The 23,076-nt window shown below is 43.5% G+C and overlaps 1 protein-coding gene across 2 annotated transcripts in view; it reads left to right on the top strand.

Moving 5' to 3' along the window:
• The window catches only part of LOC142380468 (uncharacterized), a 43,188-nt gene that overhangs the window by 2,427 nt on the left and 17,685 nt on the right, over window positions 1-23,076 (top strand). Inside the window, exons 2-19 of one of the 2 annotated variants that reach the window (XM_075466349.1) lie at window positions 567-828; window positions 1,063-1,088; window positions 2,059-2,359; window positions 3,001-3,038; window positions 3,539-3,824; window positions 6,627-6,670; window positions 6,862-7,138; window positions 7,219-7,259; window positions 8,000-8,276; window positions 8,993-9,033; window positions 9,344-9,614; window positions 9,839-9,882; window positions 12,996-13,284; window positions 13,845-13,888; window positions 14,008-14,081; window positions 14,284-14,498; window positions 14,592-14,845; window positions 22,618-22,746. In XM_075466349.1, coding sequence (XP_075322464.1) covers window positions 576-828; window positions 1,063-1,088; window positions 2,059-2,359; window positions 3,001-3,038; window positions 3,539-3,824; window positions 6,627-6,670; window positions 6,862-7,138; window positions 7,219-7,259; window positions 8,000-8,276; window positions 8,993-9,033; window positions 9,344-9,614; window positions 9,839-9,882; window positions 12,996-13,284; window positions 13,845-13,888; window positions 14,008-14,081; window positions 14,284-14,498; window positions 14,592-14,845; window positions 22,618-22,746 — 2,904 coding nt within the window. In that variant the 5' untranslated portion in view covers window positions 567-575. Of the gene's footprint in view, window positions 1-566; window positions 829-1,062; window positions 1,089-2,058; window positions 2,360-2,997; window positions 3,039-3,538; window positions 3,825-6,626; window positions 6,671-6,861; window positions 7,139-7,218; window positions 7,260-7,999; window positions 8,277-8,992; window positions 9,034-9,343; window positions 9,615-9,838; window positions 9,883-12,995; window positions 13,285-13,844; window positions 13,889-14,007; window positions 14,082-14,283; window positions 14,499-14,591; window positions 14,846-22,617; window positions 22,747-23,076 lie in introns of both variants that reach the window. The other variant, XM_075466348.1, reaches the window with a different exon arrangement.

The raw sequence follows: 23,076 nt of genomic DNA, 5'->3' as shown, positions 1-23,076 counted from the left end.
TGATTCTGCCAATGTTTTTTAGATGGTAAAAAGCTGCTGATGTTACAGATTTAATGTGGCTGTTAAAGTTCAGGTCTGAGTCCAATATTACCCTGAGATTTCTAACCTGATAATTAGGTTTTAGAGAGAGTCTCAAGGTGACTGATAACACTTTCTCTTTGTTTCTGTGGGCCACAGACAATGATTTCAGTTTTGTCTGAGTTCAGCTGGAGAAAATAGTTTTGCATCCACACACTGATCTGTTCGATGCAGCGACACAGTGTATCTACAGGCCCGTGTTCTCCTGCTGTCAGTGACACGTAGATCTGAGTGTCATCTGCATAGTTGTGGTAGGACACATTATAGCTGCGTATTAGCTGGCCTAGTGGAAGCATGTACAGATTGAACAATAGGGGTCCCAGGATTGACCCCTGGGGAACCCCACAGGTCGTAGCCATTTGGTCTGAGACAGTTACTGATTTCAACAAAATATTTGTGCAGTGCAGCTGCTTTCTTTGTCACATGACTGGATGTTTGCAGCTCCCTGTCCTCTGTGTACTGGTTGATATCTTCTTGTAATTTTCCAGGTGGAAACTATGACGACTCAGAAGCTGCTTGTTGAAACTCTGAATCAGTTGAGTCCAGAGGAGTTTGATGAATTCAAGTCACTGATTGGGACAAAGAAAGGTTCATTACTCGCCCTGAAGGCAGCAAACACGCAGGATGCCGTGCGGCTGCTGGCTCAGACGTACGGCCCACAGTGTGTGGAGGTGAGCAGAGAGGCTTTCAGGAAGATGAGCAGGACTGATCTGCTGCAGAGATTGTCGGGCGCCGACTCAGGAGCCAAAGGTGAGGCAACAAACGTACCGGAGCACTGCGTATATTTCAGAGCTTCACTTGGAAATAAAGGAGCGCATGAAGATTATTAAAGTATTTCCATCAGATCTGTCACAGTTTAGCAGATTCCACACAAATAAATTCAACAGCATTTAGCATGGTTTCACTTCAGGGTAAAATGTGTCGGATAAAAGCTGATAATGAACCAGCTGCTGACAGCTTTTATTCTGTCTCTTTCCTCCTCAGAGAAACGACCTGAGCTGAGCCAGAGAGTGAGTAACATCACATCAGTCCACTGCACACAGTTCAGCTTTGAAACAGAGGATCAACACTTAAAGGGATAGTTCGCCTCTTTTGACATGAAGCTGTATGACATCCCATATCAGCAACATCATTTATGAACATCTTCTTACCCCCTGCTGCGTCCTGTGAGCAGAGTTCCAGCCTCGTTTTGGTCATAAATGATGTTGCTGATATGGGATGTCATACAGCTTCATGTCAAAAGAGGCGAACTATCCCTTTAAAGTCAGCGTCACCTTAAATTATTAAAGCTTTCCTCAGTCTAATTTAGCAAAGATCATCCTGAGAACACATTCTGAACACATGACTTCCTCATCATAATAACTAATGACACCATCATGGGGAAGTCTGCAGTGAGAAAGAAGAGCTTCACTTTGTTTGAGCTTCACTGACCAGAGTTCACATCCACACTTTGTGTCGTCTCTCCATCTGTTTTCAGTGACATTCATGTGATGATATCTTCATAAAGCTTCATCTGAACATCACCAGCTGCTAAAATATTCTGTCTTGAGTCCGTTGTCATGACTGTTCAGCTGTTCGGTTCAGCAGGAATCAGTTGAGGAGAAGATTCAGTTCAGCTGTGTTATCAGTAGATGTGCTGAGTTTTTCACTGTTTCTGGGCTCTCTCTCAGTTTTCCTTCCATAAATAAAGACACAGTGTAATATGTCATGTGTTGCTGTTCATCTGAGCTTGGATTCACCTCATTTTAGGCCCTGGATAGCACCAGATTACTTTCATCATGTCCTGATATGTAAAAGCTGGTGTGGTGGTCAGCACTGTCACCTCACAGCAAGAAGGTTCCTGGTTCAAATCCCAGCTTTCTGTTTGCATGTTCTCCATTTTTATGTGTGGCTTCTCTCTGGGAACTCTGGCTTCTTCCCATCGTGTCACAGCTGACGAATTGAACTGTGACTCATGAACGTTTTGTTTGAATTTACCAGGTAGAAACGATGGAGTCCACTTTAGAGCTGCTGTTGGAAACACTGGCTGATCTGAGTGATGGAGAGCTCCGGGCCTTTAAGGCCTTTCACAACCGTAACGACTTGGACTTTCAGGACTTAAATCAGCTTGACCCTTCCCTTTATTCAATGACCAACCGGATGTTCATGGAGATGACAGACCTGCACCACACAGTGTATTCAATGGTGCAGCTTTACGGCCAAAGGTCTGTGGAGGAGACTGAGATGACTTTGATGGAGATGAAGGAGAAGGATCTGGTGCAGAGGCTGTCAAACCCCAAAAGTAAGAGAGTGAAAACGTGGAAATAAAAAGAATTATAAATGTTTAGGAAATGAGCGGCAGGCCTGCTTCATTTGTGGGTTTAAAACAAGATGGTGAATGGGTCAGGATACAGGAAAGAGGATGATGAACCGTGAGCCGGTTTCTGAACAGTTGGTAGTCGGCTGTGTTTGGTGAGGCAGTTTAACACTCAGCTTTGCCATCAGTGTGAAATAAGAAATAAATCTCCATCAGAAGCAGAACGTGTGTCATAAGAAGGCTTTTATAAGTGGGCCTTTGATGGAAAAGATGGCCTTCAGATCTCAGAGGTTTCAGTTGAACGTTTGTTGACTTTGACCATCCTGATGAACAGTAATGAAATAGATAAAAGCCGATATGTGCAAACATCTGATCTCTCTGCGTTTATGTCTGGAATGTTCTAAACTCCCTCAAAACAGTGCTAAATAGTTAAAAAGTTCCAACTATAAAAGGTCAGCAAAGAAAGTTAAAAGGTGCACGTGCACCTCAGCAGAGGAAAATGTGTTGGGGCAGACGTCCACCTCCACCTTTCTGTGCTGACATTTTGTCACCTCTTAGCATCTTCATTTCCTTTTTAAGCTGCTTCTCCTGGTGTTTGAATTCTTTTCTTTATTTCTCCTCAGAAGAAAAGCTGCATGAGTGTCAGTCTGCTCTGATCCACAAAGTGAGTACTGTCTCACCTGTCTGACCCTGCAGAGCAAGGCCTTTATTCAAAAAGAGCCTAAAATCACGTTTTCATCATGCATTTTGGATGGTTTTCACAGAACTGAGTTGGACTTTAAAGCTTTTTCTTTTACACATGAAACTAGATTAAATAGGAAGGATTTGGTTCATATGTTTCTGCTACACTGTGCTGCTGGCTTAAAGTGAATTATTGAAGAACATTTGGTGTTCAGGTCAGTTTTGGTATCACTATTAAAAAGTTCCACCCTGAAAACACTGTTAATACTAAAGATGAACTCACCTACGTGCTGTATGTTCGTTCATCTTTTGCTCTGTAAAGATGCTTCAGTTATTTGTGTTCTCCTGAGAGAAAAACATCTTTAAACATCCAAAGGTCTGAAGTAATGACATTGAAAGGATATATTAGGATAAACTACAACACCGTCTGATTCTCTGTGAACTAAATCGATATTTTCCTCTGAAACACTGTTGGTTTTCCAGATGGCAGCCATGTTAGCTGTGAAACAGCTGCTTTTGGACACACTGATGGAGTTGAAGCGTGATGAGCTCAGTAGATTTAGGTGGTTTCTACATTTGACCCAATTCAAGATGGATCTTCCACAAATCCCATGGAGCAAACTGAGTGATGCAAACAACAGAGAAATAGTGGATCTGATGGTGAATATATACGGTCAACATTGTGTGGAGGTGACCCGGGAGACCTTCATGGATATGAACAGGACTGATCTGGCACAGAGGCTGCCAGAGAGCAGCTTTGGACCCAAAGGTACAGTAAACATCTTTCTCAATAATGTACTGTATCATGATAAATACAGGGGTACTTGAAAGTCTATGAACCTTCTTAAATTTTGCTGTTTAAATAGACTTTAGTAGCATTATAACTCAATTTAACATGACATCTGCACACAAGCTGTGACAGCAGATAAAGAAAAACTGATGAAACAAAGTAGATGAGGCCACAAAATTCTGTTTATTTACAGCTTCCACAGGAATTAAGAGGGTAAGAAGCAGCCAGGAGCTGCTGATCAATGCACTGATTAATTGATCATCAGTCAGGAAATACATCAGCACTGATCTTAGAGAAGCAGCTGCTGCTGCCCATCAATCTGGGAAAGGTTATAAGGCCGTTTCCAAACTATCTGGAGTCCATCATTCTACAGAGAGAAAGATTATTCACAAGTGGTGTAGGTGCAACAGTCGACTAGCAGATATTCCTGGCTTACACGTGTTCAAAAAACTGTTGTCCTTAAAAATCCACATGAAGTCCAGGTAACGTTAGAAAAAATATAGAAATTTATTCCACAAGTGTCACTCAAGTATCCATACACCTGGCTTTCAACACAATATAGGACGGGACACGGTAAAAAAACGTGTGTCTCCACTGCTGGTCTGACGTTCACAACACAGGTGTAACCTTCCAGCCTCTTAAAGTTACAGTACCGCCAGTATTAAACTTAAATTAAAAAGCCCGTACTAAACAGAAAAGATGAACAAACAGCCATATTCAATAAAACTTTCTCATCAATGACTATTTGACCAATATTCAAACTTAAGAATAAATAATATATACTTAAATTACATAAGCAGAAATAAGAAATCGGCAAATCTGTACTTGCCTCATAAGAGTGGGAAACATTCAGGACAGCTGTCAATCTTCCCAGGAGTGGACGTCCCAGCAAGGTCACCCCAAGGTCAGAAACCCAAGAGCTACATCTCAGACTCTGCAGGCCTCAGTTAGCATGTTAAAGGTTAAAGGTCACCCCAAGGTCAGAAACCCAAGAGCTACATCTCAGACTCTGCAGGCCTCAGTTAGCATGTTAAAGGTTAAAGGTCACCCCAAAGTCAGAAACCCAAGAGCTACATCTCAGACTCTGCGGGCCTCAGTCAGCATGTTAAAGGTTAAAGGTCACCCCAAGGTCAGAAACCCAAAGAGCTACATCTCAGACTCTGCGGGCCTCAGTTAGCATGTTAAAGGTTAAAGGTCACCCCAAGGTCAGAAACCCAAGAGCTACATCTCAGACTCTGCAGGCCTCAGTTAGCATGTTAAAGGTTAAAGGTCACCCCAAGGTCAGAAACCCAAGAGCTACATCTCAGACTCTGCAGGCCTCAGTTAGCATGTTAAAGGTTAAAGGTCACCCCAAGGTCAGAAACCAAAAGAGCTACATCTCAGACTCTGCGGGCCTCAGTTAGCATGTTAAAGGTCACCCCAAGGTCAGAAACCCAAAGAGCTACATCTCAGACTCTGCAGGCCTCAGTTAGCATGTTAAAGGTTAAAGGTCACCCCAAGGTCAGAAACCCAAGAGCTACATCTCAGACTCTGCGGGCCTCAGTTAGCATGTTAAAGGTTAAAGGTCACCCCAAGGTCAGAAACCCAAGAGCTACATCTCAGACTCTGCGGGCCTCAGTCAGCATGTTAAAGGTTAAAGGTCACCCCAAGGTCAGAAACCCAAAGAGCTACATCTCAGACTCTGCGGGCCTCAGTTAGCATGTTAAAGGTTAAAGGTCACCCCAAGGTCAGAAACCCAAAGAGCTACATCTCAGACTCTGCAGGCCTCAGTTAGCATGTTAAAGGTTAAAGGTCACCCCAAGGTCAGAAACCCAAGAGCTACATCTCAGACTCTGCGGGCCTCAGTCAGCATGTTAAAGGTTAAAGGTCACCCTAAGGTCAGAAACCCAAGAGCTACATCTCAGACTCTGCGGGCCTCAGTTAGCATGTTAAAGGTTAAAGGTCACCCTAAGGTCAGAAACCCAAGAGCTACATCTCAGACTCTGCGGGCCTCAGTCAGCATGTTAAAGGTTAAAGGTCACCCTAAGGTCAGAAACCCAAGAGCTACATCTCAGACTCTGCGGGCCTCAGTTAGCATGTTAAAGGTCACCCCAAGGTCAGAAACCCAAAGAGCTACATCTCAGACTCTGCAGGCCTCAGTTAGCATGTTAAAGGTTAAAGGTCACCCCAAGGTCAGAAACCCAAAGAGCTACATCTCAGACTCTGCGGGCCTCAGTTAGCATGTTAAAGGTTAAAGGTCACCCCAAGGTCAGAAACCCAAGAGCTACATCTCAGACTCTGCGGGCCTCAGTCAGCATGTTAAAGGTTAAAGGTCACCCCGAGGTCAGAAACCCAAGAGCTACATCTCAGACTCTGCAGGCCTCAGTTAGCATGTTAAAGGTTAAAGGTCATGACAGCACAACTTGTGTGGAAGGGCTGCAGGAGAAAGCCTCTTCTCTCTAAAGACAAATGATGTTTGGTCATAATGCACAGCAGCACGTTTGGATGGTGGAAGGTATCTGCAAAAACATCATAAAAGAACTGAGAATAGATGAAAGCTGCACACCAGCAGTCCAATAATGAGGTAACCAGCTTTCTGAAGAAGAAGGCGGTTTTAGAAAGAAACAGAAAAACAATCCTGACAAAGATCTGTGTGTTCTCTCAAAGGAACGTGCTTCCTCCTGCTTTCTTTCCTTGTGGGAGGGATGTGGGTAATCTAAAGATTTAACAGTGTTCATTTAAATATGTTCTGAGTATAACACCTGCTGCTGAATCAGTAACTTCTGAATCTTTTCTCCTCAGAGAAACACGCTGGGGGTGAATGTTTTCCTGCACTGATCCACAAAGTGAGTCTGACTGCAGTTCATTTGGCTTTCACTGAATAGATGTTACACACATTATCTTTGGTTCCAACATGTCCAGCTGAAATAATCTTTCTCCGTCTGCATTTCTAAAACATGAGTGAGAAGTAAAAAGACAGATCAGTTTAAATCACAGCTGATGACTGAATTAAACAACATTTCCTTTGAATTACCAGATAAAAACGATGGAGTCTGTTACAGAGCTGCTGCTGGAAAAGTTGGCTGAGCTGAGTGGCCGTTCGCTTGGAGACTTCTGGATCACATTTCGTAAAACTCAACAAGTCGGGCCTCATTATGTAAAACCATGGATGCTGCTGCATGTGCCAAACATACAGGATTTGGTGTTTTCAATGGTTCAGACTTACGGCCAACAGGCGGTGGAGGAAACTGAGAAGATTTTACAGGAAATAAAGAAGACGGATCAGCTGCCAGAATCCAGCTTTGGGCCAGAAAGTAAGACGACAAAGACAAAACATGTGCAAATCATAAAACTTTGCCACTCACGAGTGTCTTTTGTGTCTTTTCCTCCTCAGAGAAACTCTCTGTGGGTGAACAGCGAGGTCTGATCCCCAAAGTGAGTAACGTGACATCAGTCTGACTCAGAACGTGACGGCTTTCATTCAGCAGATGCAGGCTGAGTCCTCACTCTGAACATGTTACTGATTCAATGCAAACACGTGTTTAATGCCAGATGTTTGTAAGGAGCACAGGAGGAATGAATCGAGGGATAGAAATGAATTACACAACCTTAAACACAGACACAGATATGAGATCCTGTTATGGATTTCTGTGTTTACACTCTCAGAAATAGGGCTACAGTACGAGTCCTTCTTTTGTCCCCTGAGGTACAATCTGTACTAATGTACCCCCTAGGGTTAATTATTGGACCTAAAGGTACCTATATGTACCTTTTTTTTCTACATGCTGGGGTACAATAGACAGTCTGTGTTGGGCTACTTCAGTATAAGGGTACAAAACTATACCTTCAGAGGGTACTGCCCCAGGGACAAGCCATCGTACCCCTAAAGGTACAATTCTGTACTTTAGTTTCTGAGAGTGAAGCAGCAATAAACATTGAGAGCTGCAGGCTGTAAATAAAATCATTTTAAGAAGCTGAAGGAGGAAAAGTTCATTTTTCCTCCTCTTGTCATTTTTCAGCCTGTTTTGCTGATGATCAGAAACAGTAAACAGCCCTCTGTAGTCAATCCTGCAGCATGTACCAAATGCATCGGGGCCGTGTGTGATCTTGCTGACATGTTTGTAACCGTCTCAGTGGGTTGAATATCTGTCTCATGCATGTACTGACTGTTCCAGGTGGCAACGGTGGCAGCTGTCAAACAGCTGCTTTTAGGGACTTTGAATGATTTGAGGCCTGAGGAGCTCCTGAAATTCAGAAGACTTCTGGTGTCGGTGACCATCCTGACTTTTGGTTCAGCCTTTTGGAGTGGTACAGAAAGCAGCTCCGACACAGTGGATGAGATGGTGATGGAGTTTGGACAGCAGTCTGTGGAGTTGACCCGAAAGGTTCTCGAGTACCTGAACAGAACCGATCTGGTCCAGAGGTTCTTGGAGACCAGCTCAGCACCAAACAGTAGGACAATAACAACAGAAATCTGAGAATGGATGCTAACATTTGGGTGATGAACTCAGTAAGATTTGTAGTGTTGAAGAAAGAAGACGTCTGCACTGGAAAAAATCTAAATCTTACCAAGTATATTTGTCTCATTGAGTATCCCATTACACTTAATATCAGACACAACTGCCTAACAAGCACCATTTCAGCCAGATATAGGGACTTGTTTTAATACAATACATCTGGAATATCTTGTTAAGTGAAAAAGTCTTGAAAACATCTTGTTTGAGTCATATTTCACATGAAACAAGCTTTTTCTTTTCATTTAAAGAGGTTTTTAAGCTAATTTCAAGATCTTTTATCTCAAAAGTCCTAAATATCACATCTTATTTCAAGAAATCTTGACAAGCCGCTTTTCACTAGTTCCATTGGCAGATTTTTTGCTTATTTCAAGCAAAAACATCTTGTATTTGTTGTTTTTTTTAAACTTATTTTTGGAGGGGCATTTTTTCCAGAGTGTTTTCCAGTATTTATATTATGAGTCAAAGGAAAGAAAATGGCGGTGTGAGTGTCAGTGTTGGGGCTGTGAGACACAGCTCATATCCTTTATCATTGCTGAGAAGGTTCAAATTGAGTTTTGTTTAGTTGTACAATCATGCTTCTGATACAAAGAGTTAAGATATAATTGTGAAATCAGTCGTTCACGAGTGTCTTTTGTGTCTTTTCCTCCTCAGAGAAACTCTCTGTGGGTGAACAGCGAGGTCTGATCCCCAAAGTGAGTAACGTGACATCAGTCTGACTCAGAACGTGACGGCTTTCATTCAGCAGATGCAGGCTGAGTCCTCACTCTAAACATGTTACTGATGCCTCCCTTTGACCCGCCGTGGAAGAGTTGCAGTCTGTAACTTAACAAAATAACCGTGTCTCAGCATCTAAAAGAGAAGGAAAAGGACTCGTTGTTTTGTGTAGAATTTAGTTTGATGTTAAAAAACGTAATGAGACAAATAGATCAATATGTTCTGTTCTATGTACATATACACACACACACACACACGTATATATAATGGATGTACTGACTGTTCCAGGTGTCATATCTGACAGCTGTGAAACATCTGCTTTTGGAAACTCTGAATGATTTGAGCGACGAGGAGCTGAACAGATTCAGAGAGTTGATCTCTCAGGAGAATCTCTCACTCATGTTACGGACATCGCTGCCTGCAGACAGGTTACTTATAGCTTATGTGATGGTGGAGGAGCTGAACCAGCAGTCTGTGGAGGTGGTCAGTGAGACTCTCATGGAGATGAAGAAGACTGATCTGGTGCAAAGACTCACAGACAGAAGCTCAGTACTCAAAGGTAAGGTGAACTAGTTCAAACTGGATCATCACCTGTACTAAACAGAAGAAACGAGGTTCATAAAGCTGTACGGAAATATCTGACTCAATGCACACGTCTCCTTGTTGCTCAGTGTTTTTAGCTGGATTCTTTAGTTCTGCATGTATAATGTGCATGTTTAACTTTGACCAAACACGACTCCATCTGGATGTGAGATGACATCATAATGATCTGTTTTTTCTCAGAGGAACTCTCTGGGGATGAGCATGGAGCTGCGCTGTTGAAGGCAGTAAGTGTGACATCACAGCTTTCATTCAGCATGAAAATCAATCTCACCTTTAACATCTTAAATGAGGCCGCAAACAAAACTCGTGTTTGAAACTAGACGACTCTAAAAGTTTCCAGTCTGAGGCCACGGTCCAAAGCAGAGAAGAGTGGATTTCCCGCTCCGTGTTGGGAGTGAGTCGCTGCCTGGAGTAGAGGAGTTTAAGTATCTCTGGATGCTGTTTAAGAAGCGGGGTAGAATAGAGCGTGGGATTGTCAGACGTGTTGTTTTCAGCGTTTGCACTGAAGCAGATGCTGAACTCGTCTGTTGTGTTCAGAGAGAGCTGAGCCGAAAGGCGAAGCTGTCCAACCACGAACTGATCTACATTCATAGGGCCATCATCTGTGGGACCAAATTAATTAGATTCCAATCACAAGCAGCTGAAATGAGCTTTCTTGGAAGGATGGAAACCTTTCAGGCATATAAGAGTGTAATGGACGGGACAGAGGACCCAGAATTTCAGCCAGACAGCCAACAAAGGGTTAACAGGTTTATTGTGACAAAAGAGTTCTGGACAGGAACCACCAGCAGCAGGACTGGGGATGGAGAAACAGGTTAGTGGCAAAGATCCAGAACAATGATGGAGAGTTCTGAAAGGTTGCCACCAACCTTTTCGGAATCTGTTCGTGGCTGTGGGCAGAGGTTCCGTTCCTGTGTGGGATGGTTAGGCGTGAACCAGAGGCGAGGTCTAGAAAACCTTTGGGGTCCAGTAGAGGGGCAGAACAGAGCTCGAAATCCAAGAGCCGAAAACAAGGTCAGAACCAGGGAGGCAGAAGCAAACAATCCTTTCATGGGGCTAGGCAGGAGACGATGGTCGAGAGGCAGAAACCGGGTCGGTGTCCAGGACAGAGATATCCAACGAGGGCCAGGCAGAACAGGGAAATCCGTGGGGAAGAACGAGATCAAGAACAAGGTCAGGCAAAGAGAGAACGCTGGTTATCTACTAACACGCGGCTTTCAAAAATCTGGTCAGGTTTTCCGGGACGGTAGATGAGTCGAGGTCAAAGGTTCAGACACGGGTTCAGGTTCGGCGCCAGATGAGAAGTAGCCAGCAAACAGTGTTACTTGCAGACGATCTGACAGAGAGGCGCTGGGGAACTGAGGTTTATATGGACAGAGAAAGGCAGCAGGTGACAAGAGCCAGCCAATGATAGCCACAGATTGTTAACGAGGGTCAATTAAAGACAATAGGCAGCAGGTGAGCCTGATAGAGTGGAAAGTTACCAGTTGGGAGAGAGAGTTGCAGAACCATGACACTTCAGTCATGACCACATTCCCAAGCCCTGCCAAACAGCCCACAGCATGATTGTTCCACCACCGTGCTTTCCTGTGGTGATGTTATTCTCAGGGTGCTGACTTTGTACCATTCGTGCCACATGTGGTGTTTTTCTTTGATCCAACTTAATTCTCATGTTGCCAGAGGACCTTCTTACCCATTTTTGAGGAGTCTCCCAGATGCCTTTAGGTGAACTCTAAATATTCTATCTTCTTTTTTCTGAGCACTCTTTCATAAAGTCCATCTTTGAGGAGTGTGGGACTTACCAGAGTCCTGTGGACAGACGCTCCATTGATGCTTTTTCGAGTCCCTGCGTGTCCCTGGTTGAACACTTTGTTGGGATGGCCTCTCTTCTCTGACAGGTGTCATCCCTTCCTGCTGCTGATGCTCTTGTCACACCTCTGAGTGCCCTGAAACAACAGGAAACCTTGTGCACACCAGGGAGAAGGCTTTGTTTACACTGGATCTGTCGGAGGTGTAATTATTGACTGTGAAATCAGAACTGAGCCGTCACTTTTGGAACCTTAGGTCCTTCTGATCTGACTCGGATGAGGAAGGGTCCCTTGATCCAGAGAGGAGGGGATCATACCATGTTGAAGTCGTGTTTTCCAGAACTTTCCTAACGAACATGACCCGTCTCTCTGAAGGTCTGCATCCAAGCTGTCGACAGAAGGACAAATCTCTGGCTCATGTAATGCACTCCTGACACATCTCCAGTCAGACAGGAACTCCCTCAGGCTGGTTCTGGTTGTTCAAAGCGAAGCAGAGTCATATGCTGTGTTCGAAACCGCATACTACATACTGCATACTACATACTACATACTTCCATACTACATACTACATACTACATACTGCATACTCATCGATCAGACAGTATGCAGAGCGTTTACCCACAATGCATTTCGCTCCTGCCCGAGCCGAAATCAGCCGGCCTGAAGCTGATTTCTCTTAAGCTCTAAACTGTAAACTTTAGCAACATTTGAAACATTTTCAGGCGAGAAAGTAGTCGTTTAGATCCCCAACGTGTTGAAAACCTGACAAAATACCGGCTGTTTACAATTTCGTTCCCACGAATTCGGCGCTACTAAAGCTAGCCGCAGTGAGCAACGCACTTCCTGTTATTTTCACAAAATAAAATACCCGTTGCCTTTTATCATAGGGAAAGCCATTACCATACAATTGGTGCTTTTGTTTTGAAAACAGGAAGTGAACCTACCCTCGTTGTAGCTAGCTTGAAACTGCCGTTTTGACAGGAATTGACGATCGGTGACATCACGTTACGTTGCATCTTGGGTAGTTTGAGTATGAGTAGTAACCTCATGATGCATACCCAACATTTCAGAGAATCTAGTATGCATCCGGGAACTTCTCGCTTACTCAAACTCGCATACTAACTCAAAAAGTTAGTATGAGTAGTAGGAGAAGGATGCGGTTTGGAACACAGCCAAAGACTTTGTTTTAGCTTATTATGCAAAGGGCCCTGAGGTGTTTGTTTTATTGTAAACTGGTTCTATCTGGATAAAACTAAAGTGATTGAATTAAAAGTTGTTAACAGAAGAAAACCTGAGAATGAACGCTCTGGGATTAATCACACCTACCAGCTAAGGCAGCGGGAACTCAGGGCCCTGAAACACCAGTCAGAGAATCAGCTTTTGGGAATGTTGGTGTTTTTTATGGACATGGGTCATCATGCAAACATTCAGATTAAAACACTGATACTGATAAAATGTGAAGAAATGCAGCTTTAACTTTGCCATCTGAGAAAATGCACCTTTAAGAATGAATTCTTTGTTTTTTTCAGATGGCAGCAGAGACAGCTGATAAACAGATTCTTCTGGAGACTCTGAAGAGTTTGAGTAAAACAGATCTTTTAAAATTCACATGGTTGCTGGAGCTGACATGTTTCCAGAGGGGCGTCCCACAAATCCCTCACTATAAGCTGGAGTACCGTCCCATGACAGCTGGAATAGTGAATCTGGTGGTGGTGGAGCTTGGCCAGCAGTGGGTGGAGATGACCAAAGAGGTTTTCATGGTGATGAACAGGACTGACCTGGTCCAGAAACTATCAGAGACCAGCTCAGCATCCAAAGGTGAGTAATGTGGAAAAGCTGGTACTCAGAACGTCATCTGTATCATTTTATGTTTCTGAACGACATGAAATTTAGCGAAGACACTGAAGGTCCAAAGAAGCTGAACCACAGTGACTGTGTTTGAGCGTAGACTTTTCTTCTCGTCGGTTTAATTTTCAGTAGAGTTTGGAACAGCTGGGCTGACTGCAGGGACCTTTGGTGCAAACATTGGTGTTTCTCAGAGGATCAAACCTGAGTGGGTTTGGTTATTCTCTCACTTTTGATCTCAGACAACCAGCATGTCAGTGGTTTTGTGTTTTCCAACACTTTAGGTGTGCATGTGGTCCATTTGCTGTAATAATGTAAAACAGCATCGCTCGCGTTTTTAAAATCGTCAGGACTTTAGCTTTCCTGTGGTGTTATTACAGAACAGAGTGCATATGAAGAGCTTCCTTTTCCTCCTCTGAGGCTTCGGTCAGCAGCGTGTCCTACTGAACATGTTTGATCATCAAACATGAAGACAGTTAACACGATTTTATTGGATTCTTTAATATTGTAATCCAACTCTGTGTTTTAACAAGGACCTTCAGGAAGTCTGAAGCCAGAGGGCCGTGGAAGTGGCATGGTATTTCCTTACATTTATTCATCAGATCAAGTTATTGATCTTTAATTGATTTACGAATTTAAACGAAGAGTCGGTGAGAAAATTCTGCACTTGTGTATATAAATGATTATCCTCTGCAGCAGGGCTCCGGTGGCTGGACTAAACTTGGACCTGAGGTGAACAGTTCAGATACAGACGAGGCTCCGACTTACAGGTAAAAATAACATCCTCAACTACAGGAAAAAGTTAAGCTTGAATTTCATTTTCAGAAGAAAAACTGTGATTCTGATAGATCACAATAAAAGTGTTAGTTGTGTTCTGCTGGTCAAATGTAACCAGGGCAGCTACTTTTACATTTCCTCTGTTGGGTCCCTCCATGTTTTTATTAGAAGCTTATTTTTTAACTCCCATTTCAGCCTTCAGTCTGACGTGGGACACTTTGAGTGCAGCATCTCTGGTTTGCGCTGGGTCTGCAAGGAAAAGGTTGGCTTCAGGTACCACTTCGGCTCTTGGGACGGACACATGGAGCGAATGGAAAGCAGACGATACTCACCTGCAGGTCCTCTGATGGATGTCACAGTCACCGCTGGGAGGTTTGATGAAGTGCACCTGCCACACTGGATCTGCATCGGTCAGAAGGCATTAGGAAAATAGAAAGTATTATGAAATGTGTTGATGTATTTCTTTCATCTCACAATGTCTGTGGTTTGTGTATGTTCCACAGATGGCATCCGAAACTTATTGGACAACTTTGCAGTCCTACACATTACCGATTGTGGCGACATTGTGGAAAAAGTCTCCGAGGTCACAGAGTCACACGTCAAGTTAACGGAACCAAGTTTTACTTTAAAAGCACCCTTGATGAAAATGGGTTTTCCTGTGAAATACAAGTGTAACGTGTTGCTATACTATCAACCCAACACGCCGTTCCTCAACCTCCACGTCTTTCTGGTCCCACGCGATCCTGCTCTTCAACAGGTGACTGAACATTTTATTGTCATAAATACTGCACGCAAGACACCTTCAACAGAGAGTGAGGGCAAGTTTTCAGCAAGAAAAAAGCAACAATCTGGTCATTTTATCTTTAATTTAGCATCACAACATTTTGAACACTGATAAAACAATTACAAAACTATTGTGAGAATGTCTGGTTTACATAAACCAGCTACAACTTCTGCCTTTCTTAGGCATTAATATCATAAATATGACCTTCATGCACTGTTGATTTTCTGGTTCTGCAGTTACACTTAAAGGAGAAGTTTGTTTGTTTAATCCTGGACCTTATTCCTGGCATAAAATACGTTCATCTGCAGACCAATAACAGTTTGGTGAAAGTCGGCGTCCTTCAGAAGATATTTAGATCACTGGAGATCGGCGTATATCCATATAACGGGAGAGAACAGGGCAGAGACAATACAGCCTCTAAATAAGGCATTATCTGTCTTTATTTCACCAATACTTTAAGACCAATGAATGGATGAACGCGTACTGTTGCACTGTTAGCTCAGAGCTGCCGTGTTGTTGTTATCCGGGGCTATCGGGGGGCTTATAGGGGGCTTTCTACACACTTCTACTGGGATGATGTCATCAACGTGCGGAGTACGGAGTGAATGAGCTGCGCTGCAGCGGGGCACGTTGATGACATCATCCCAGTAGAAGTGTGTGTAGAAAGCTCCCTATAAGCCCCCCGATAGCCCCGGATAACAACAACACGGCAGCTCTGAGCTAACAGTGCAACAGTACGCGTGCATTCATTCATTCGTCTTAAAATGCGAAGGTGTGGAAAAAAAAGCCGATTCCAACCACAAGCCTCAAGCTTGTTTATCCCTGACTCTGGGCCCCAGCAGGAAACCCCTCCCTGAGGCAGGAGGCCCCTCTCTGGGGCAGGAGACCCCTCTCTGGGGCAGGAGACCCCTCCATGGGGCAGCAGACCCCTCCCTGAGGCAGGAGGCCCTCCCTGGGGCAGCAGACCCCTCTCTGGGGCAGGAGACCCCTCCCTGGGGCAGGAGACCCCTCCCTGGGGCAGCAGACCCCTCCCTGAGGCAGAAGACCCCTCCCTGAGGCAGCAGACCCCTCCCTGGGGCAGGAGACCCCTCCCTGAGGCAGGAGACCCCTCTCTGGGGCAGGAGACCCCTCTCTGGGGCAGGAGACCCCTCCCTGGGGCAGCAGACCCCTCCCTGAGGCAGGAGACCCCTCCCTGAGGCAGGAGGCCCTCCCTGGGGCAGCAGACCCCTCCCTGAGGCAGGAGACCCCTCCCTGAGGCAGGAGGCCCTCCCTGGGGCAGCAGACCCCTCTCTGGGGCAGGAGACCCCTCCCTGGGGCAGCAGACCCCTCTCTGGGGCAGGAGACCCCTCCCTGAGGCAGAAGACCCCTCCCTGAGGCAGGAGACCCCTCCCTGGGGCAGCAGACCCCTCCCTGAGGCAGCAGACCCCTCCCTGAGGCAGAAGACCCCTCCCTGAGGCAGCAGACCCCTCCCTGAGGCAGCAGACCCCTCCCTGAGGCAGAAGACCCCTCCCTGGGGCAGCAGACCCCTCCCTGAGGCAGCAGACCCCTCCCTGAGGCAGGAGACCCCTCCCTGAGCTTCTCAGAGCCCGAGTTGGTTCATATGGCTCTAACATGTCAGAGATGTACTTTGGTGCTTGACCATGAAGAGACTTGTACACAAGCAGAGCTGTTTTAAAGTCTATTCTCTGAGCGACAGGAAGCCAGTGCAGAGACCTGAGCTCTGGACTAATATGGTCGTATTTCCTGGTTCTGGTCGGGACTCGAGCAGCAGCGTTCTGGATGTACTGCAGCTGTCTTACAGCCCGTTTAGAGCCCAGTGAGCAGGCCGTTACAGCAGTTTACCTGAAATGTGCTAGTCTTACTGTCAAAGTTTCAGTTTTATCATCAATAATGACCTTTTCTCGAATGTTTTAATTCTTATTCTGAACTAATCCCCCATAGATGCTGATATTACATCCATAAATCCATGACCATCTCTAAATGTACCTTAAAACTGAGGTGACGACTTCCGGTGGCGCCATGTTGGAGAAGACAGCATAAAAAGTTAGCTCTCGAAGAAACCAATTAAAACTAGCTCTTTTAAACATCATTAACAACGGAAAGTGGGCCAAAGTCAAGGAAACTTGACAACGAAAGTCAATGACAACAAAAAAATAGATGGAGACAAGGTCTAAAAAAGAATACGCGAACACTGAGGAGATGGACTCGGCGAGGGGAGCCATGCCGGAGAAGGGACTCGACGGCGGGGAACAGGAATCCGTAATATTGGCGGAGCTACGCAAGTTGAGACAAGAGCACACAGAAGCGGCAAATGAAAACAAGAAAGCTCTGGTGAGACTAGAAACTAATGTAAGGGAACTTGTGGAGAGAACTGCATCGCTGGAGCAGCGAACTGTGGAAGTGGAAGAAAGGTTGGGGGAGACTGAAGACAGGGCGGCGCGGCTGGAACGATCAGTCGCCTTTCTCCTCCACCAAGAGGCCATGTTAACGGCAAAATGCGAAGACTTGGAATCAAGGTCAAGGCGCAACAACATACGGATACACGGGATCCCGGAGGGAGCAGAGAAAGGTGACACCATAGGATTTGTGACTGACTTCATCCGCTCATCACTGAAAATCCCCGCGGCCGCGGATATCCGCATCGAAAGAGCGCACCGCTCGCTGATGGCCAAACCGACGGAGAGCACGGCCCCCCCGCGAGCCATCATCGCCCGCTTCATTGATCACCAGGTGAAAGACCGCATCATACAGCAAGCATGGAAACAAAAAATAACACATGAGGGACGGACCATCTACTTCAACCAAGACTACACCAACGAGATACAGAAGAAGAGGAAACAAGTGCGGGATGTAATAAAAAAGTTGAAGGAGAAAAACATAAAGGCACAGTCTCCATATCCTGCACAACTGAAGGTGTCTCTGGAAACAGGGACTAAGACATTCGCCACACTGATGGAGGCCGCACCCATGCTGAGGAACATGGGGATTCATGTGGAGGAGGACAAGTGGGAGAAACTACAGAGAGTGAGGATGCATGGCAGCTGGACCGCTGCAGCAGGTCAGAAGGGGAAGAGGAGACAGCCATGCATCACAGAGGCAGACCTTCAAGCCCTCATGCAGTGAACTCTGAAGTTCACAGTGGTAAGGACCAGACAGTAGTCTGGATCTAAAAGTGAAAACAATCCTGAAGTATAATACGGACAATCTGAATATCCGGCTAGTAAAATGCTAAAAGAGTATTAAAGAGCTAGTTATGGTATTTAAATACTGCTTATATATTAATGTCAAAATTGGTTGAATGAGCTAAATTGGAGCTCAATTTGAGTAAGTAGCAACTTAATTACATCTGAGAAGTTGCAGGTGCACATTGTGCTATTTCCCCAGAGAGACTTTGCCACATCTCTCTGATGATGGGACTTTTGGGAGTTCATTGTTGTTGTACATTAGTTCAAAGGGAGATGTGTATTATTTGTTTGTTTTCTCGCTGTGTACTGTTTTGCACGGTTGGTTTTATTTATAGGAGGAACAGAGCTGACGGTCAACAACTTAAAATATCATGAATAGGTTGAACCTGGTGTCTTATAATGTGCATGGTTTAAATCATCCCATTAAGAGGAAGAAAATATTAAGTCAGTTGAAGAAACTACAATGTGCAATTGCACTATTACAAGAAACTCACCTGAGTGAGAATGAACATAAAAAACTGAGAAGGGAATGGGTAAACCAAGTATTTCATGCTTCATATGGCAAGAAAAGGGGAGTGGCCATACTAATCAATAAATCTCTACATTTTTCTGCAGAGAAAGTGATTAAAGATGATATGGGCAGATATATTATGGTGGTTGGCACAATAGGAGAAATTACTATTTCGATATTAAACATCTATGCCCCAAATGAGGAGAATGAAACATTCTTCAAGAACATAGCTAATATAGTTTCCAGTAATGGACAAGGGATGATAATCATGGCGGGGGATTTTAATACTATACAGGATGGTAAATTAGACAGGCTGCCACCAGAGAAAGGACCAAATACAAAAAAATCCAGAGTACTAAATAATGTTATAAAAGAATTAGGCCTTATTGATCCATGGAGACATAATAATCCCAAAGGGAAGGACTTTACCTTCTTTTCTAACCCACATAGTAGTTACTCAAGAATAGACTTTTTCTGTGTGTCAAAACAACACGTACACAAAGTCAGGAATTGCAGTATAGAGTCTATAACTATAAGTGACCACGCCCCCATCACACTATCTCTTGAGCTGGGCAGGGAATCCTTCTTCAGGTACTGGAGACTCAATGTGTCAATCCTATCAGATGAAAAAGTAATCAAAGAACTAAAGCAACATTTAAAGGAATATTTTCAAATAAATGACAACGGTGAGGTCACACCATCGATTTTGTGGGAAGGAGGAAAAGCAGTCATAAGAGGGAAAATAATAGAAATAACATCCAGATTGAAAAAAGCTCGATTGAAACAACAAGGAAAACTAGAAAACAAAATCAGAGAGTTGGAGTTAGAACATAAAAGGACATCTAACAGCTCCATTCTTCTCGATTTAAAAAAAATTAGGCGTGAGTTGGATGAACTACTAACATATAAAGCAGAAGGAGCTCTTCGTTTTACAAATCAAAGATATTATGAGATGGGTAACAGAGCAAGCCGGTTACTGGCATTTCAACTGCGAAAAGCTCAAACAAATAGAATAATCACTAAAATAAGGCATCCCAGCTCCAATTTAATCACAGCTAAGCCAACAGAGATAGCAGAGGCCTTTGCAGAATATTATAAAAACTTATACAATGACTCAGAGTCTAATCTCACTGAGACCAAAACACAAGAATTCTTAAAAAAACTACAGTTACCAACATTAACGAAAGAGGAAGCATCTGAAATGATAAAACCAATTTCATCACAAGAAATAAATGACACGATAAAAACCCTTAAAAGTAACAAATCGCCAGGTACAGATGGCTTCCCTGGAGAATTTTATAAATGTTTTGCAGAAGAGATTACACCAGTAATGTGCAGGGTTTTTAACTATGCTCTGTCAACAGGAAACCCTCCAGGTACTTGGTCAGAAGCCATAATTTCTGTGCTACATAAGGAGGGCAAGGACCCGACTTCATGTGAGGGATATAGACCTGTTAGCTTGCTCTGTAATGATTTTAAAATATTAACAAGCATACTAGCACAGAGAATGCAACAACATATAACTAAATTAATCAAACCAGATCAAACTGGGTTTATCCCGGGGAGACAAGGAGCTAATAATATCAGAAGAACATTAAATCTTATATCATGCACTAAAAACAATCGACAACCTACCATGCTGCTTAGCCTAGACGCACAAAAGGCATTTGACCGCGTGAAGTGGAACTTCTTGTATCGTACATTGGAGGTTTTTGGGTTTCATTCAGCATTTATAAACTGGGTAAAAATTGTTTATAAAAATCCCAAATCACGGATCAGAGTCAATGGCTGCTGCTCAGAATTTTTCCATCTCAAAAGAGGAGTCAGGCAAGGGGACTGCCTGAGCCCGCTGCTGTTTGCTGCAAGTATTGAACCGTTAGCAGAGTCAATAAGACAAAATAAAAACATAAAAGGAATAAAAGATGAGGGGGGCATAGAACACAAAACGTCGTTATTTGCGGACGATTTATTAACATATATAAGTGAGCCCTCCACGTCTATACCAGCGTTACTAGACAACTTAAAAGAATATGGTGAAATATCAGGGTATTTGACGAATGAAGCCAAATCAATAGCTATGATGGTCTCAGGACAATGTCCAGGAGAACTTAAAGAGAAGGTCCACTTTAAATGGACCGAAAGGGGGTTTAGATACCTGGGTATAACTATCACTCCTGGTACAGCTCAGTTATTTGAGGCTAACTATGGGAAATTGATGATTGAGATAAAGAAGGATTTGGCTAGGTGGGAGATTTTGCCATTGACTCTGCTGGGAAGAGTAGAAGCAATAAGAATGAATATACTGCCAAGGTTATTGTTTTTGTTCCAGTCGTTGCCCATTGTGATCTCTGGAGCTTTTCTAAAAAAACTGGACAAAATCATATCAAAATTCTTATGGCAAAATAAAAAAGCGAGAATTAAATACAAGACGCTTCTTAGCAAAAAAGAGAAGGGAGGGTTGAATTTACCTAACTTAAGAAATTACTATTGGGCAGCACAACTCAGAGCCTTAATTATGTGGATCACTAAAGAGAAAGACTCGATATGGGTGGATATGGAGCAAAATGCATGTCAAAATGTTTCTTTGGAATCACTCCCATTTTTGAATGAGGGGGCTCGGGATGGGTAACGAATGGATCAGGGGAACAATGAAAACTTGGTCAGCAGTACGAAAGAACCTGAAACTGTCGAACTCTGTAAGCAGGGCTACTAAAATAGCAAAGAACCCAGACTTTGTACCATCTGTCATGGATTCAGGATTTAACAAATGGGCTGACAAAGGACTAATATATATTGACCAAATGTTCCAGGGACAAACAATGAAATCATTTACACAACTTCAAAACGAATTTAACTTATCAGCTCATGACTTCTACAAATTTTTACAGCTGAGAGATTATCTACAGAAACACCAGGAATGGGAGAACATTTGTAAGACACCATCTAAATTAGAGGAAGTGTTCTGGTCATTTTCAGAGGACAAGTCAAAAAAAGGGATTATATCAAAAATATATAAAGCAATACAACATGAATCTGAGGATAACAACTTGGATATTAAAGAAAAATGGGAGCTGGAAGCAAACATCATAATAACAGAAGAAGAATGGGAGGAAACATTTAAAGAGGGACATAAACTAACGAATAGCCCAACATGGAGGGAATTTGACTGGAAAGTTAAGATGCGTTACTTTTACACCCCATTTATTACATCGAAATACAGCAATACAACTGATCTATGCTGGAGGGAGTGTGGAACGGTGGGTGACTCCACCCATATATTCTGGGATTGCCCCAAAATACAGGATTTCTGGAAGAACATTCAGAAGGAGATTAAACTGATTTTGGGTATTGAGTTCCCTCTGGAACCAGCACTATACATCTTAGGTATAATTCCCGACGATACGACGGATAAGAATTCTAAATATTTACTGAGAATCCTGCTGCTGATAGCAAAAAAGACAACAACAGCTTCCTGGTTGAAACCACGGCCTCCAAGCATAACGCAATGGAGAGACAGGGTAAAAAATGTGTTTATCATGGAGAAAATCACAGCAAGACTACAGCTGAAGACAAACTTGTTTGATGGGAGATGGTCATTAATAAGGCAGGTAATGCCTGAACTCTAATCGCCTCCACTTTTATTTGATCTTATTTTATTTTATTTATTTTATTAATATAGCAGGGTACTTTCCTTCCCTTTTTCTTTCTTTACTTTTGAATTGGTGTTGTTGTTTTCTCTCTTATTTGTAAAGTACTAAGATTTGGTAGTATTGTTTTTTGGTGGTCGAATATGACAGCATGACGTATTAAGTACGAGAACACTGACTGATAATTATAAAGATCTAGTCAATGAGAGGTTAGGGAACGGAAAAGACTTTCAAAGGACTACAATCTATCTGTATGTAACGCACATCTCCTATGTTGTTGAATTTGTGTTTGTATGTATGAATGTGTCAAATAAAAAAATAAGTTAAAAAAAAAAAAAAAAAAAAAAACTGAGGTGACATAGATGTCGTAACCTTTAACCAGCTTCATCTGTGTTTATTTAGGCTGTGAGCAAGAAAAAATCCTCCCATGGTTATGAAGAAATCCCAAAGCACGGGCCAGACAAGTTCCTGAAGATGAAGCAGGGCTTCAGCCTCACAGCTGACGCAGAGACGGCACACGTTCAGCCAGAGGTACCGTGAACAGTCTGACGTACACGGCCACATTTTACTGAAGCGGCTTTAGAGATTGTTTTGGTGTTTGGCCCGAGCACCGAAGGGTGAAGACTGATGTTTCACCATTTGATACGAAGTTGTTTAGTTTCATCTTGGACTCATCACTCTGACTTTGGTCACCACACCAACTTCAGATGTGCTCAGACAATAGACAACACTTCCTTTAGAAAACTGACTTCTTTGCAGGAGATCAGTGTAGACTCACAGCGCCACATGGTGGCTGCTTGAAAAACACCATCTATCAAAGCAAATCAAAGCAAATTTATTTGTAGCACATTTCATGTACAG

Source organism: Odontesthes bonariensis, chromosome 5 (assembly GCF_027942865.1).
Source record: "Odontesthes bonariensis isolate fOdoBon6 chromosome 5, fOdoBon6.hap1, whole genome shotgun sequence".
Classification (NCBI taxonomy): Eukaryota; Metazoa; Chordata; class Actinopteri; order Atheriniformes; family Atherinopsidae; genus Odontesthes; species Odontesthes bonariensis.
Note: the sequence above shows the minus strand (reverse complement) of the source record. Positions and strands in the feature narration are given on the sequence as shown.